The sequence below is a fragment of the Symphodus melops genome (genome assembly GCF_947650265.1).
Source record: "Symphodus melops genome assembly, chromosome: 13".
Classification (NCBI taxonomy): domain Eukaryota; kingdom Metazoa; phylum Chordata; class Actinopteri; order Labriformes; family Labridae; genus Symphodus; species Symphodus melops.
The window spans coordinates 1,075,735-1,092,416 of record NC_136703.1 but is presented as its reverse complement, the minus strand read 5'-3'; the positions used below and the strand labels follow the sequence as shown (position 1 = coordinate 1,092,416).

Genomic DNA, 16,682 nt, shown 5'->3' with positions numbered 1-16,682 from the left:
CTGATGAGCGTGAGACAGTTTCTCGATCTTCTCATGGATGTACTTGATTGTCACCTCGTTGCTCCCTGGACTTAGTTCTTCAAATCCAAGTGTATGAATCAGCTTCTGATTTTCATCCTGAGATAAACCAAGCAGGAAGCGCAGGAACAAGTCCCACTGTCCATTTGTGCTTTCTAAAGCCACATCCACGGCCTCCTCGTGAAGGGAGTGACTTCTCAGGACTCTCTGGCTTTGAAGTAGATTTTCTCCACTATCAATCAAGGTCTCTAAGACGTACAGAGAGGCAAGAAATTCCTGAACAGTTAAATGTATAAAAGAGTACGTCTTTCGTGTGTAAAGACCTCGTTCTTCTTTGATGATCTCCGTACAAACTCCTGAATGAACTACAGCATGTGTCAGATCAATTTGGCAGCTTGTCAAGTCTTTTTCTTCAAAGATGATGTTGCCCTTCTGCAGCTGTTCAAATGCCAGCTTTCCCAACTTCATGATCAACTCTTTGTCTGCTTCTTTGCCCTCATAATTCTTCATGTGAGTTATCTTTGTCTGAACGATCAGGAAGTGTGTGTACATTTCAGTCACAGTCTTTGGTAGCTCACCTCTGTGAGGTTCTGTCAGAAGACTCTGGAAAACCTTGGCTGAAATCCAGCAGAAGACGGGGATGTGGCACATGATGTAGAGACTTCTCAAGGGCTTCGACTGAAGATGCTCCAAGATCTTCTGAGCCATCTCTTTGTCTCTCACCTCCTTCAGAAAGTACTTTTCTTTCTGCTCGTCATTAAAGCCTTGCACCTCTGTCACCCTGTGTATGCAATAAGGGGGAATTTTTGCAGATGCTGCTGGTCGGCTGGTGATCCAGACCGAGGCTTTGTACATTAACTTTCCTGTGATTAAGTTAGTAAGCAGGATGTCGACCGTCGTGTCTTCTGTAACACTGCGCCACACCCTGTTTTCCTTGAAGTTTAGAGGTGATTGGCTTTCATCCAGGCCGTCAAAGATAAACAAAACTTTTAAATTGTTGTAGTCTGAGGCTTTCAAATCCTTCACTACGTTGAAATGTCTGGTAATTAACGTCATGAGACTCAACAACTCATCTTTGATTAAATTCAACTCCCTGAACGTGAATGGAAATATAAACTCAAAAGTCTGGTCGTCTTCCTTTCTCGCCCAGTCCTGAGTGAACTTGAGCACAGAGACAGTTTTTCCGATGCCAGAGATTCCTGTTGTCAGAACTCTCCTCGGCGGGTTGTCCTCGTTTGGTAAAGGTTTAAAAATGTCTTTGAGGTTGATTTGGTTCTCCACACTTGGAGGCCTTTTAAACTGTAATTCATTGACTTCATGTTCAGTATTAACCTCCCCACTGCTGCGTTTGGTGATGTAAAGCTCAGTGTAGATTTTGTCTAAAGGAGTCGGTCCATCTGTTCTTGTGCCTTGAAACAAATTCGTTGTTTTTTCTTCAAGGTAACTTTTCAGTTCAGTTTGGCACTTTTTGATATATTCTGGAAAGAAAAAAAGAAAAAAAAAAAAAAAAAAGATTAGTTATCAAAAACAGCTTTGAGCATTATGTAGCTCTGACACCTAGTGTTTAAAATGGATACTGCAGTCCACATTCTAAACATTACAGAGAGCTTAACTCTGAGCTCCTCCCTGGTGACCAAGCTCCTCACACAGCCACCCTACAGAGGAAGCTCATTTTGGCTGCTTGTATCCAGGATCTTGTTCTTTCGGTCATGACCCAAAGCTCATGACCATAGGTGAGGGTAGGAACCTCGCCTATCAGCTTAGCTCCTTCTTCACCACGACGGCCCGACAGTGACCACATTACTGTGGACGCCGCATCGATTTCTCTGTCAATCTCAAACTCCATCCTCCCTCCTCTTGTGAACAACACCCCAATATACTTGAACTCCTCCACCTGAGGCAAGGACTCCTCACTGACCCGGAGAAGGCAAGCTACCCTTTTCCGGTCTAGAACCACAGCCTTAGATTTAGAGTTGCTGATCGTCATCCCAGCTGGTTCACACTTGGCTGTGAACCGCCCCAGCCCTCCTACCGGTAACAGATTTGACTTACTGCCGGCAATGCAAACGAGACTCCTGCTCCTGTTATTCAGGGAACGGACAGCCCTTAGCAAAGGGCGTGGACCACCCTCCAAGTTTCACAGTTGTTGCCCACGTGAGCCCCCAGTGGAACAATGGAGTCCCTGGTCGGAGCACTATCCAGCAGGGACTCCAAGAAGGCTGGGTACTCCGCATTGCTGTTCGGTCCGTAGGCTGAGACAACAGTCAGAGACCTGTCCCATACCTGAAGGTGGATGCGACCCTCTCGTTCACTGGGGTGAACTCCAACACATGGCGGCTGAGCTGTGGGGCAATAAGCAAGATACACCAGCCTGCCTCCTCTCACCGTGAGCAACTCCAGAGAAGTGAAGAATCCAGCCCCTCTCGAGGAGCTGGGTTCCAGAGCCCAAGCTCGACTATATCTACCCAGTACCTCTAGACCTCCCGCACAACAGCACTTTACATGTCCCAACCGAAAAAGAAGATTTACTTTATTGAAATTAGGTCTTTACACTCTGAGTGAGGGAGCTGCCCTCGGCACTCCTGAGCTGGTTGGATGGGGGGGTTAAGTGTCTTGCCCAAGAACACATCCAACATGTTTCTTGCTGGACCTGGGGACTGAACCATCGACCTTGCAATTGAGAGATGACTACTCTACTTACTGAGCCACAGCCGCCCCACAGGGCCATACCGCCCCACAAGGCGGCAGATACTGTGGATCAGGTCACTGAGGCCCCTGCCTTCAACCGCAGCCCGATTCAGACTGCACCCGACTCCTATGGACTCCTCTGTGGATGGTGGCTCCACAGGAGGACGCGCCCATGTTGTCCGTTCAGGCTGAGCCTGGCCGAGCCCTACGGGATAAAGTCCTGGGCCCAGGCATGGCTCGAGGGTGGGGCCTCGGCTGTGCCATACTGGGCGGCGTCATGGTCCCTGTTTTTCTGTTATTCATAGGGATACTTTGAACCTCTTTTTGTCTCACCCGTCACCTAGAACCTGATTGCCTTGGGAGGCCCTATTGGGGGCATAAAGCCCCCGACCACATATCCCAGGATCAGCTCGAGTACGTCGTTCCAAAAAATAGACCCAAATGCTGACTAATCTAGACTTGATCCTGCCGTGGCACGGGGAAGATGTGCTTTGATAGGTCTATGTAGCTTTAATCAATCATCACTCAAAGAATGTTAGAATCAGGTATCAGTACCTTTACTGTCTGGACGATCAGATGTTTCCTGTCCTGAAACAGAAACATGCAACATCTTTTAAATCACACAGAACATTTAGTTCATTGGACATGTTGAAACTATGAAGACAAACATGAAGAAGGTATTTATTAGATGTAGTAAGTTAGAGGAAACATTTACCGTGTTGATGGCCGACAATAGCGTTCATATAAAAATTTCCTTGTATAGGAGCAGTGAACTGAGGCGATATGATGATGCTTCCATTCTGGGCGGTGGCCATACTACCTCCAGCTTCCCCACAAGTTTCGGCTGATTGAGACATTATGTAGAAAAAACCATTCCTTGAAAAAAACAAGCAAACATGTTAATTTCTGCAATAAAAAACTGCATTCAAAAAACATAGAAATGTAAATGCATCCGAAGCTGGAAAATGAAAGGAAGTGGAAAGGATCAGAATATGTTAAGGCCAGGTTCAGCCTTCAACACTGACAGCATTTTATAATGTTAATATAGACTGGTATAGTAATGACGTATTTTTGTAGGCCAACCTGAAAAAATGGCGCCAGTGGTTTCTTCGAAAATCCGCCTATCGGATTTTTGCATTGGATTTTGGCTCATTGCAGAAAATAAGCTCTGTGTCAAACACACGTTTCTGATGCTGTTTTGTTCAGCTGGATAATCTTTACAGATAAATATCATTTATATGAAGTTTGAAGAGTTAATGCAGCCCAGAGAAGTAAAAAGCTAACGTTATGCTCTAGCGAACTACACCGCGGTCGGTTTGTAATGACGTCACGACCGTTATGCTTCATCGATCTAATCATCGGATTTGACAAGCCAGTGAAACGTTAGCTTAATAAGTTGTCTATTAACCTAATATTTGCAGGAACACTGAAAACATGACTAGAGGCTGTAGAGTTCCCGGCGTGATGACGTTTAATGTCTCCATGACAACCACTGTAGTTTCAGTTAGCTACTTGTTAGCACCGCCGTTTAAAGTTTGCGTAAAAACTTTAAAATTCACAAGTGCAGTCTTAGCTAACGTAGTTTATCTCGTCTAACAAAACATCAACATCTCTTCAGCTTGTGTTAACCACAGACCTTATTTCAGGCGTCTAACCACAAACCCATTCAAAATCCCCATTGACTTTTAGAGTTAAGAACCTATGGTGCTAAAATGCTAACTCACTTCCTGGTTTTAGGACTCAAAACTACACCAGTCTATTATTTGAATGTTTCCATTAATAAGTTATAATGTGACTAATCATGGCATTACAATACAGTAATCATGACTCAGTAGTAAGAGACTTTTCATTTAAAAAATTCAACAGAGGATGAGACAGGAGAGAGACATGAAGAGGTAGAAGGGACAGAGATAGGAGAAGAGGAGAGAGAAAGTGCAGGAGAAGGAACCAGACCAGGACCTAGCTACATACAAAGACCAGGACCCAGCTACATACAAAGACCAGGACACAGCTACATACAAAGACCAGGACCCAGCTACATACAAAGACCAGGACACAGCTACATACAAAGACCACGACCAAGCTACATTCAAAGACCAGGACCCAGCTACATACAAAGACCAGGACCCAGCTACATACAAAGACCAGGACCCTATACATACAAAGGCCAGAGTCTCTCTCTCTCTCACTCACCATAGCCTACTGTATACCAAACGCTGAATATAAAGTTAGAGATCATCTTAGTTGTTTATTGTAAGGCATCAACACCACACACACACACACACACACGCACACACACACACTCAAATACTTTAGTTATAATTTTACATATATTTATTTTACGATTGAAGCAACACACTCATACAAAGACACACAAAACAATTTTGCCTAAAATAAATGTTTTTCGAACGTTGACCTCGATATTTCAAAAATCCTGGCTACGGCCCTGCTTGGGAGCTGCTTGTATTTTTCCCTCTCTCTCTCTTTTTTCGTCTTCATGCCTGTAGAGTGTATTTAAGTGAGTTTTATAGAATAAACATTTGATAAAGTGCGTTTTTACATTAGTAATTCACATTATGCATAATTTGACATTATTGTTGGTAGTAAATTAATCTGAAGAGCCAACTGGGAGCCAAAAGAGAATTCCCATAACTGCCGCTGACTCTCTCCCAGCGGTCCTTGGTGTCTATCTGCAACAGTTAATTAACATTACACATGAAGTCATTACAGAAAGTCTATAACACCTGATATCTAAATGAATTTAAAATGGACAAACTAAAGTAATCAAATATAAAGTGCATTTAGTTTGTGAATAAGCTTGTTTACTTGTTTATTAAGCATTTTATAAAGTCATGTTTGACCTTTTTTGTAGTTTCATTTGTGTGAGGTTTCAGTTCTGTTCTGTTTTTCTGGTGTAGCTTGTCTTGTCTTTTCTCCCCCTCCCTCTTCTGTTTTTCTCCCTCCTGCAGGTATGTGAGTGGCAGGGTGTGTGGCTGGCTTCTCCAGGCAGCAGACGAGACACACCTGACTTCTATCTAATCAACCCCTCCATATAAGCCTGGCCTGCACCCAACTACTCTGACACATAATTCCGTATTACTCGGTAGTGGTCACGGTTGCTCTCAGCAAATTGTTTTTTGTAGCCTCTCATGGTTGTTGAGCTTTTGGTGTTTTTGTGACTTTATGGACTGACCGTGTTTCTTTTTATCTCTAGTTTTCCTGCTTGAGCTCAACTCGTCGGAGTCTCCTGACTTCCGGATCTTCCAGCCAGCTCCCTGCCCTCACTGCCTGCTCTCTTTTGTTTTTTCCTCCCTTGGAACATTAAATATCTTTTTGTTTAAACTATTTTGGTTCTTGCTTGTCTCTGCATTTTGGGGTCCGTCAAACGAAAACGTGACAATTTGTGACTTTTGTTTTTGTTCATGATGATTTTGAACAAAGCTGAGACTTGACTTTTATGATCTTTATCTGTTATTATAAAATGACGCGAGTGACGTGAGTGCTGAACTCACCTGAAGGAGCGGTCTTCGATAACCCTGTGTTCACCTGTGGGACACACGGTTAGAGTTCGTCAGTTAGCCTGGGGTCTGGACCACGAAGCAGGATTTGCGGTCAGCGAGGTTCCTGCCTGTGTATCATCACGGAAAACTGAAGCACGTCGAACCGGTTCAAGAGAAGGTAAATCTCCGCCCACTGACCAATCAGATCTTTAATCGTGGCGTCGATGGAGGGTAGGTGTGGGTGTGTGTAAATAAAAAATGACTTCCCATTGCAGCTACAGGGTGTTTCCGGTGTTCGTGTATTTCCGCAGTGAGCTCACCATAAAAGGACAGTTTGACTGCACACAGTTTACTCTCAATCTGTTTTCAAATGTTCTCAAACTTTGAAAACCTCTGAGCCGTCCTTCTATCGTCCTCCGTGTTTACCGCCATTATTCACATGTTCTTCTTCTTCTTCTGTGAGCTACATGACCACTGGTGCCATCATCCCTTCCTGTAGTGAACTAAAGAACACATGAGTTTTACCCACAGGTATTTGATCCTTAGATCCTTAGATCCAGCCACTGCTGGAGAAGATTCACCTATTCCACCTGCTCGAGAGAATCCCCCAACTCCACCTGCCCAAACTCCACCCAGTTCATCATCTTCACCGGGTATCCCCTCCCCCTCCTCCCCCATGTTGGCGTTTACTGAACAAATGAACAAACTTGTCAACACTGGTACCAGACTCACTCCTCTCCGACCTGGGTTCTTAACCCCCCAAATTCCCCTACAACAACCCGGCCCCCCTCCACTACTTCCGCGCAGACGAGCCCCACCTGTACCCCTTCCAAAGCTAGATCTGAACCTACACCAGTCTCCCAATAATAGCCCAAAAGAGTGTGTGTATTGATGTGTTCTGGGTCCAGGTTTTAAGGCAAATGCTAAGCCTGACATCTCCAGGGAAAAGCCAGGGCCCTTTGTCCCGGAAGTTTTTAACATACCAGTTATCTCAAATAGCTGGTGGCATGGCGCAAAGTACATCAGTAAAAGATTAAAACGTACGGTCACTCTATCTAACTTGATTCCAGTTGTGCGTCAGCCACAGTGTGAATCTAGCAAAGTTCATAGCATGTTACAATTTGCTCTATTAAATGTTAGATCTCTATCAGCCAAGTCACTTTTAATTAATGATCTCATAATCGAAGAGAATTTGGATTTTATGTTTTTAACTGAAACAGCTCCTCCAAACTTTAATTTTATCAGTGAGGTTAGAGAGTCGAGGAGAGGAGGTGGAGTAGCTGCTTTGTACAATAACAAGTACCAATGCAAACAGTTGTCATATGGGAAATTCTGCTCTTTTGAACACATTGCACTCCAGCTGAGCTCACCCTGTTGTGCAATATTAGTCACTATCTACAGGCCACCAAAGTATAATGCAAACTTCTTTTATGACCTCAACAAACTACTGTCTGCTGTGTGTATTGATTATGACTGTGTTGTTATAGTGGGTGATTTCAACATTCATTTAGACAATCCAAGAGATAACAGTGTGAAAGAACTTATAAACATCTTGGAAAACTTTGATCTTTCCCAGCATGTAACAAATCCAACACATAACAAGGGACACACTCTGGACTTGGTCATTTCAAGAGGTCTAATGGTTTCTGATGTTGTAGTGAATGATGTTGCCATCTCTGATCACTATTGTGTTTCCTTTAAAGCTTCCATCCTGGCTGACTGCAGAGAAGGCAAAACAGAGCTGATCAAAAAACGTTACATTGATGACAACACATGCACACTCTTCACTGAGGCATTCACTAAAACACCAGCTCTACACTCAGCTCCTGTCAAAGACCTTGTAGATAAGTTCAGCGCTAAAGTTCTAAATATTATTGATGCCGTTGCCCCAGTCAAGGCCAAAGCTGTCTGTGTAAAAAGAAAGCCCCATTGGAGGAATGGGACACTTGTTATAACAAAGAAAAAAGATTGTAGACAAGCTGAGCGCAGGTGGAGAAAAAGTAAACTCCAGGTTCATTATGACATCTTTAAAGAGGCGCTCCGCTTATATAACTTAGAACTCAAAAGGGCCAGACAGTCCTTCTTCTCTGAGATAATCAACAAGCACAGCAACAATGCTCGGACTTTGTCGTGGACATGCTGACCAACCCCTCAGCACCGGTTCCTGCTGAACTGTTATCTGTAAAGGCATGCAATGACTTTGCATCACACTTCACCCAAAAGATTGAACAGATTAGACAGACAGTCAGTGAGTCTACTACAGGCCGCCTGACTGTAACTCCTGTACCTCCTAATGAAAACACTTTAGCTAACCTGGTACATTTCCACCTTCTAGATCCAGTAGCATTAACAGACATAGTTCAACACCTCAGGTCCACTACATGCAGTCTTGACATTCTGCCCACAAGCTTTTTAAAAAATGTTTTTAACTGTGTTGCACCAGATGTATTGCAGATATTTAACACCTCTCTTCAGACAGGCACTTTTCCTAAGTCTCTAAAGACAGCAGTGATTAAACCCCTCCTAAAAAAGAGTAATCTGGATGCTTTATCAATTAATAACTATAGACCCATATCTAACTTGCCTTTCTTAGGCAAGATAATCGAAAAAGCAGTGTTTGTGCAACTTAACACTTTTATGGTACAAAATAAATACTTCAGTGTTTTTCAGTCTGGATTCAGGTCAAAGCACAGCACTGAGACTGCTCTTATCAAAGTGCTAAATGATATCTATGTGAACAGTGATGCATCTAAAGTCTCAGTTTTAGTGCTATTGGATCTTAGTGCTGCATTTGATACAGTGGACCATAACATACTGCTGGACAGACTTGAAAACTGGCTTGGAGTTTCTGGAACTGCCTTAAACTGGTTTAAATCTTACTTGCAGGACAGGGTCTACAGGGACAGGGTCTACAGGGACAGGGTCTACACTGTGTCTGTTGGTAATTATGAATCTCAGCGTGTGAAGATCACCTGTGGAGTTCCTCAAGGTTCCATCCTTGGGCCGCTTTTATTTAACATCTACATGCTCCCTCTCGTTCAGATCATGGAATATTACAACGTTTCCTATCATAATTATGCAGATGACACACAGCTCTATATATCAGTGTCAATGAATGACCATAGTGCCTTATACTCACTGAGCAAGTGCATCAACGAAATCACTGAGTGGATGTGTCAGAACTTTTTACAACTGAACCCAGAAAAGACTGAGGTGATTGTTTTTGGTCCTAAAGAGGAAAGGTCAGAGGTCAGCACTTGTCTTGAATCCATGGGCCTTTCTCAGTTCCCTTATTTGCACCGAGTGTCCTCCGAGTTGTCTCCTCCACTTGCGTCTTAGTCCCGCCCACCAGAGATGCACGGAGGAAACGAAGCCGAGGAGAGAGGACCGAGGAAATCAGCTTTAAGACACCTGAGACGTCGTTTCCTCGACAGCGTCACATGACGCGACATCAGCTGATCGCGTTCAGCTGTCAATCAGCCGAACAGCTGTTTATGTCCACACAAACACGCACTGTATTATTTCTAATCAAACACACACTGTATTATTTCTCATCAAACACACAGTTACAGTGTTTAGTGTCTTTACCTGATAAAAAAGAAACACCTGAAGAATAACCTGCAGTCTGTTTCAAACCAAAAGGACAGTTTCTACTGACTCAAAGTTTTCATTTTGAATTGTCTATAATTATTGATTATTATTAAACAGTTTGGACTGAACCTAGCCTGTATTTAGACAACCAACTCTGTATTTTATAAACGGATATTTATGTGTTAGGATACTGAAAATGATTGATTAGAATCTAAATGATGAAACGTTCAGAAGATAAATAAGTGAGAATATAAAACGGACTCCTCTTCATCAGACTCTTTTTAATCCCAGCTCATCACAGAGCGACTCTTTACAAACTCACTGATGTTCATCATCTGTTTAAATGTCCCACGCTCCGTTTAGCCTCTTTTTAATGTCCGTCTTTTCTCCCGTATTAAACTCTGCTCATGTTGAGAAGTTTCACTGAAGTCTGATCCTGTGCAGCGTCCAATCAGTGAGTGATATACGAGAAGGGGGCGTGTCTGTCAGTGAAAAGACTTCCGTGAAGTCAGCTCTCGTGTCTCCTCGGTCATCGCTCCTCGGATCAGCCTCCTCTCTCCTCGATCCTCTCTCCTCTCTCCTCCGTTCGCTATTAGAGCTTTGGGACGATCCTCAACATGGCGGCTTTGGAACTACTTCCGGTTCGGCCGAGGACCGAGGACCGAGGAGACTGCAAATAAGAAAAGTGAGATGTACCCCATGTCCTTTAGAACAACAGATCAAGCCAGAAATCTTGGTGTGATTATGGACTCAGACCTCAAATTCAACAACCACATTAAGATGGTAACAAAATCAGCTTATTACCATTTGAAAAATATTGCAAGAATCAAGGGTTTTCTGACCAAACAAGATTCAGAAAAACTTGTTCATGCTTTTATTTTCAGCAGGCTGGATTATTGTAACGGTGTGTTTACTGGCCTTAGTAAAAAATCTGTCCAACAGCTGCAGCTGATCCAGAACGCAGCAGCCAGAGTCCTCACCAACACAAAGAGGGTGGAGCACATTACACCTGTGCTTCAATCACTGCACTGGCTGCCTGTGTGTCAGAGGATCGACTTTAAAATCTGACTACTGGTCTATAAAGCATTAAATGGTCTTGGCCTTAAGTACATGTCAGATCTACTTGTAGAATATAAAACATCCAGACCGCTCAGGAAGAGGTTTACTCAGTGTTCCCAGAGTCAGAACCAAACATGGTGAAGCAGCGTTTAGTCACTACGCTCCTCACCTGTGGAACAAACTCCCTGAACACCTGAGGACTGCTGGCACACTCAACTCCTTTAAATCAGCCTTAAAACTTTATTATTCGCTCAGGCTTTCAATTAGAAATATACTGTCTGCCTTACTGCAACACATTCTTCCTTTTTAATAGTTTTAACAGTTGTTCCTTTATCGAGTATTTTCACTCTCATCCCCGTCTTTTATTTTGCATTCTTGTATTTTGCATTCTTTGATGTATTTTGCATTTTTTTTTTCCTTAAGCTCTGTTTTAATGTTTTTGTGTTTCTATGTCTGTAAAGCACTGTGAATTGCCTTGTGTCTGAACAGTGCTATATAAATAAACTTGCCTTGCCTTGGATGTATAAGTTACTAAACATGGCATTATAATATAGTAACCATGACTCAGTAATATACTGAGACTTTTCATTTTAAAAATGAGACAGTAGAGAGAGATGAAGAAGTTGAAGGGAGAGATAGATACTTTATTGATCCTGAGGGAAATTCAAGTCATCCAGTAGCAGTATACAGACAGGCAGGACACAAGACATTAGTTACCATATATATACATTTATTTAGAGAGACAGGAGGAGAGGAGAGAGAAAGACAGAGCAGGAGAAGGAACCAGACATGGAACCAGCTACATACAGTAGAAAGACCAGGACCCAGATACATACAAAGACCAGGACCCAGAAACATACAGTAAAAAGACCAGGACCCAGATACATGCATATAAAAGACCAGGACCCAGATATATACAGTAGAAAGACCAGGACCCAGATATATACAGTAAAAAGACCAAGACCCAGCTACATACAAAGACCAGGACCCAGATATATGCATATAAAAGACCAGGACCCAGCTACATAGAAAGACCAGGACCCAGATATATATACAGTAAAAAGACCAGGACCCAGATACATACAGTCCAAAGACCAGGACCCAGCTACATACTGTAGTTTCTTAAGTCCTCCTCCTTTGACGATGATGTGTAGATGATGAACAAATAGCCGCTGACACTGACTTGCTTGTAATGTAAGAAATTTATTTACAAAGACAAGAAACAGCATCAGTCCAGGTTAGCCATGATACCTGGGAGAGTCAGCAGCCAAATGTGAACCCTTGTTAACAAAGAAAGACTCTAATATTTATACAGCATTGGTCAAAGAAAACAGAAAACCATCCAAGTCCTTATTTGGACTTAAGACAACAACTGTTACCCTCCTTAAACTTACTCTGAACTTATGGCCTTAAGATTTACAATTCCATGCAGGGTTGACTTTTATTATCTCTTCCTCGGGATCAACACCTGTTTACTCCTGTTTAGACCCAAATGTTGTCCTACTCAGTCTTAAGGAATCGACCTCAAATAAACCACTTCATGCTCTTTGGTGTTAAACCAAACTCTTCTTGAGACCATGAATTGCTTTAACATAAGTTCACATTTTAGCAGCACACTTACAAGTCACATACTTCTTCATCTTACATTGTGTTGCATGTATAATACACTTCAATACAAAGACCAGGACCCGGTTACATACAGCGTTTGTCCTCCCCTCTCAATTTTCCTCTTCAAGCTGCAACTCTGTAGTGTATAAATAAGCCAGTTTTATATAATAAACATTTAATGAAGTCCGTTTTTTTTTTTTTTTTTTACATTAATTCTTACCTCATTTTTACATTTCTGTGTCAATCATGTGTCCTGGAGTTCAGAGCCGCTTAGCTCAGTCGTCACAAGCAGCACCTGCAGGAGCTCAAGTCGAATGCCCACGATGGGAAACTCATCTAGAAGATTGATGGCTTCAGGAAGACGAGGCTAAAGGTCAGCTGCCTTGCCTGACCAGTTCAAAACTGGACGCTGCGGCTTTAAAAATGCCCAAAAGCTGGGACGGGGTTGGATGAGATAAAATATGAACTCTATTTCAAAATGAAACCATGATATTGTTTAACTCCTTTGAACTTGTTGTGATTCTTCCACAACAAAGCGCCTCAGAAGTAGTAAGTACATAGCCTCGAGTAAGTTAACAAACAGGTGAGAAAAAGTCTTATATTCATGACTTGAGGCAGTAATAATTGTGCTCAGTTCTGGTCTAACTTTCCTTTGATGGAACCTGCAGTGAATTGATCAGGAGCTACTACCACCCAACGTCCCTCCATCATCGGACTGTGTGGACCCCACAATGCCAGCCGTCCTCATTCACGCACGGCCTGCACCAGAATAGCAAGAAGAGGAAGAAGAAAAAACATACAAAAACAAAAAAAGAACTGGCGACGACTGAGTGGTAGCCACTGGCCGCCGGTGGTCCTGGAGTACCGGCCATTTTGTGATCCAAAGTTTTCTCTGGCAACCTGATGGACATAAAAAATAAGAATTCAAAACAAGACCTCTATTTAGTGTTAGTTAATCCTCTTCCGCCTGATTATCACCCTTTCATTGGTTCTGGCTCACATTTGGCTCCCTGGAAGTTTACTAGATATGACTGTAAATATGATCTTCAGCATTCATGTGATATAAAACTCACCGCTGGATCTCACGGCAACGCCGATCACGAAGCAGCTCCTCCCCTCGGTCCGTCAGCTGGTTGTCACGCAGGTCCAGCTCTTTGAGAGAGGAGGGGCGACAGAGGGCCAAACACTTGTAGCTGTCATCTGTTAGGGAGCAGCATTTCAGGCTGAAAAACAAAGTTAACCGATCAGTAGGGTTGTGCTGTCCCCGGCTGTCAGACGGAGCTAAACCACGGCTCACAGCAGCCTGGTGCACACATATGATGTGGAATCTAAGGGTAAGACTCACCTCAGTTTCTCCAGCTTACAAAGTGGCTCCTTCAAGAAGTCAGAAAGGCGATTGACTCCGGCATCTTTGAGCTGATTGTTCGACAAATCAAGGACTCTGAGGTGGGCGGGGTTTGACTTCAGAGAGGATGCAAGATGACCACAGCCGACTTCTGAAAACTGACAATCAGCCAGCCTGACAGGAAAAACAGTTTTTTAGGATTAATTGGTAAAAACAAGCTTAGTGTTACTTCAACAGAAATAATTTGTTTGAATTGTTTGGCCAAAATGTATTTTCACTTTTTGTTTTTTGTTTTTTCCATTAAAATACCATCTTTGATTATGTAATATTTTTACTCTGGTGACTGTGAATCTTTTTCAGAAATACAGTTCTAAAATTATCCCTACAAAGATCTTGTGTATTCACAATCAAAAATATGTTCAAATAAGTTCAAATGTTATAAAGAAATATACCTGTCCCTTAATTGTATTACAACTTTTAAATTAACTGCAGGGGTTAATATCATTTATCTTCCTAAAAAAGTGTTTGGTGAAATGTTGGGAGTGACACTCTGAACACTCGTCTCTCTTACATTGTTAACAACAACAGGAACCTTTTAGTTCCTCAAAGAGAAGTCCCTGAATCTTTAGCCCCGTTTCCACACAGCAGTCTACTACGGATCAGTACTGTTTGGTACAGTTTGGTTTGAATAAGCCTGATCACGTTTGTGTTTCCACAGCCACCCGTGCCCTATTTGGTAGGCCGGTTGCCGATAGCCGCTACGTAATAGCATCACATGATAGCAGCTAACCGCTAACAGCTAACCGATAACTAATAAATTCAACAAAGGAGAAAAATGCTACACAAACAAAAAATACAGACATAAACAATCAGCTATGTTACAGTCAATGCTTTAAACACGGCGGGGTTTTGTTTGCCGATTTCAAACAGGAAGTGATTATTTTTTCGACCAAACAGCGAACTGCAGTGTTTAGCTCCACCTTTTCGGGCCGGCTCGATATTCTTGGCACACCAACAGAAGGGTCCCAAAGGGTAGAATGGTACGGATCGGTTATTTGGGAATCTTTCCCAGGAAAGTCTATCTAAACACCACAAAATGTGCACCGTATAGCGATGAACCGAACCGCTCGGTGGAAACAGGGCTTTTTAGTTTTGGGGATCTTTGGTCAAAAAAGGTGCTTTGGTTTGAGTGTATAGACCTGTAAAAGTATTCATGGTGTTCCTGGATGTTCTTACGTGAGCTTCTGGAGTCTGCAGTTTGGACTTTTCAGACCGTCAGAGAGTAGCCTCATTCCATGGTCTTCAAGTTTATTTCTGCTCAGGTCTAGCTCCTCCACACTACAGGACTTCAGTTTGAGAACTGATGAAATGAATGTACAACATCTACCGGCCAGATTACAGTCTTTCAACCTAAAATATAAAAAACAATGTTTAGATGACACAACCAGAGATTTGCAGAAGTTGGGTTTCGTGGGGCTCAGTACTTACGAGGCTATCTTTGAGACTTTGAGCACAGGCAGCAGCCTCTGCAGAACGTCATCTGATTTACAGTACTTCTTCAGGTCAAAGAAATCCAAACCATCGTTGGTCATCAGCAGCAGATAGGCCAGAGCTGACCATTGAGCAGGTGACATTTTATTAACGTCGCCTGACCTCAGGTATTTTTGGACTTGCTGGACCAGAGACTGGTCCCCCAGCTCATTCAAACAGTGGAACAGATTGATACTCTGATGAGCGTGAGACAGTTTCTTGATCTTCTCATGGATGTACTTGATTGTCTCCTCGTTGCTCCCTGGACTTCCTTCTTTAAATCCAAGTTCTTTGTGAATCAGCTTCTGATTTTCATCCTGAGATAAACCAAGCAGGAAGCGCAGGAACAAGTCCCACTTTCCATTTGTGCTTTCTAAAGCCATATCCACGGCCTTCTTGTGAAGGGAGGAGAGTTTTCTATGACTTCTCAAGGTTCTCTGGCTTTGAAGTAGATTTTTTCCACTATCAATCAAGGTCTCTAAGACGTACAGAGAGGCAAGAAATTCCTGAACAGTTAAATGTATAAAACAGTACATCTCTCGATGGTGAAGACCTCGTTCTTTTTTGATGATCTGGGTACAAACTCCTGAATGAACTACAGCATGTGTCAGATCAATTTGGCAGCTTTTCAAGTCTTTTTCTTCAAAGATGATGTTGCCCTTCTGCAGCTGTTCAAACGCCAGCTTTCCCAACTTCATGATCAACTCTTTGTCTGCGTCTTTGCCCTTATAATTCTTCATGTGAGTTATCTTTGTCTGAATGATCAGGAAGTGTGTGTACATTTCAGTCACAGTCTTTGGTAGCTCACCTCTGTGAGGTTCTGTCAGAAGACTCCTTCTGAAAACCTGGGCTGAAATCCAGCAGAAGACGGGGATGTGGCACATGATGTAGAGACTTCTCAAGGGCTTCGACTGAAGATGCTCCAAGATCTTCTGAGCCATCTCTTTGTCACTCACCTCCTTCAGAAAGTACTTTTCTTTCTGCTCGTCATTAAAGCCTTGCACCTCTGTCACCCTGTGTATGCAACCAGGGGGAATCTTTGCAGATGCTGCTGGTCGGCTGGTGATCCAGACCGAAGCTTTGTACATTAACTTTCCTGTGATTAAGTTAGTAAGCAGGATTTCGACCGTCGTGTCTTCTGTAACACTGCGCCACACCCTGTTTTCCTTGAAGTTTAGAGGTAATTGGCTTTCATCCAGGCCGTCAAAGATAAACAAAACTTTTAAATTGTCGTAGTCTGAGTCTTTCAAAACATCCACTTCGTCGAAATGTCTGGTAATTAACTTCACGAGACTCAACGTCTCATCTTTAATTAAGTTCAACTCCCTGAACGTGAATGGAAA

The 16,682-nt window shown here is 42.8% G+C and overlaps 1 protein-coding gene across 3 annotated transcripts in view; it reads right to left on the bottom strand.

Annotated features, from left to right (window-relative positions):
- The window catches only part of LOC306833320 (uncharacterized protein), a 120,733-nt gene that overhangs the window by 86,513 nt on the left and 17,538 nt on the right, over positions 1–16,682 (bottom strand). For all 3 annotated transcript variants that reach the window (XM_079358493.1, XM_079358494.1, XM_079358495.1), the window contains exons 8-9: positions 15,046–15,219; positions 13,810–13,983 (exon numbers count right to left, since the gene is read on the bottom strand). In XM_079358493.1, the coding sequence (XP_079214619.1) occupies positions 13,810–13,983; positions 15,046–15,219 (348 nt within the window). The remainder of the gene's footprint in view (positions 1–13,809; positions 13,984–15,045; positions 15,220–16,682) is intronic.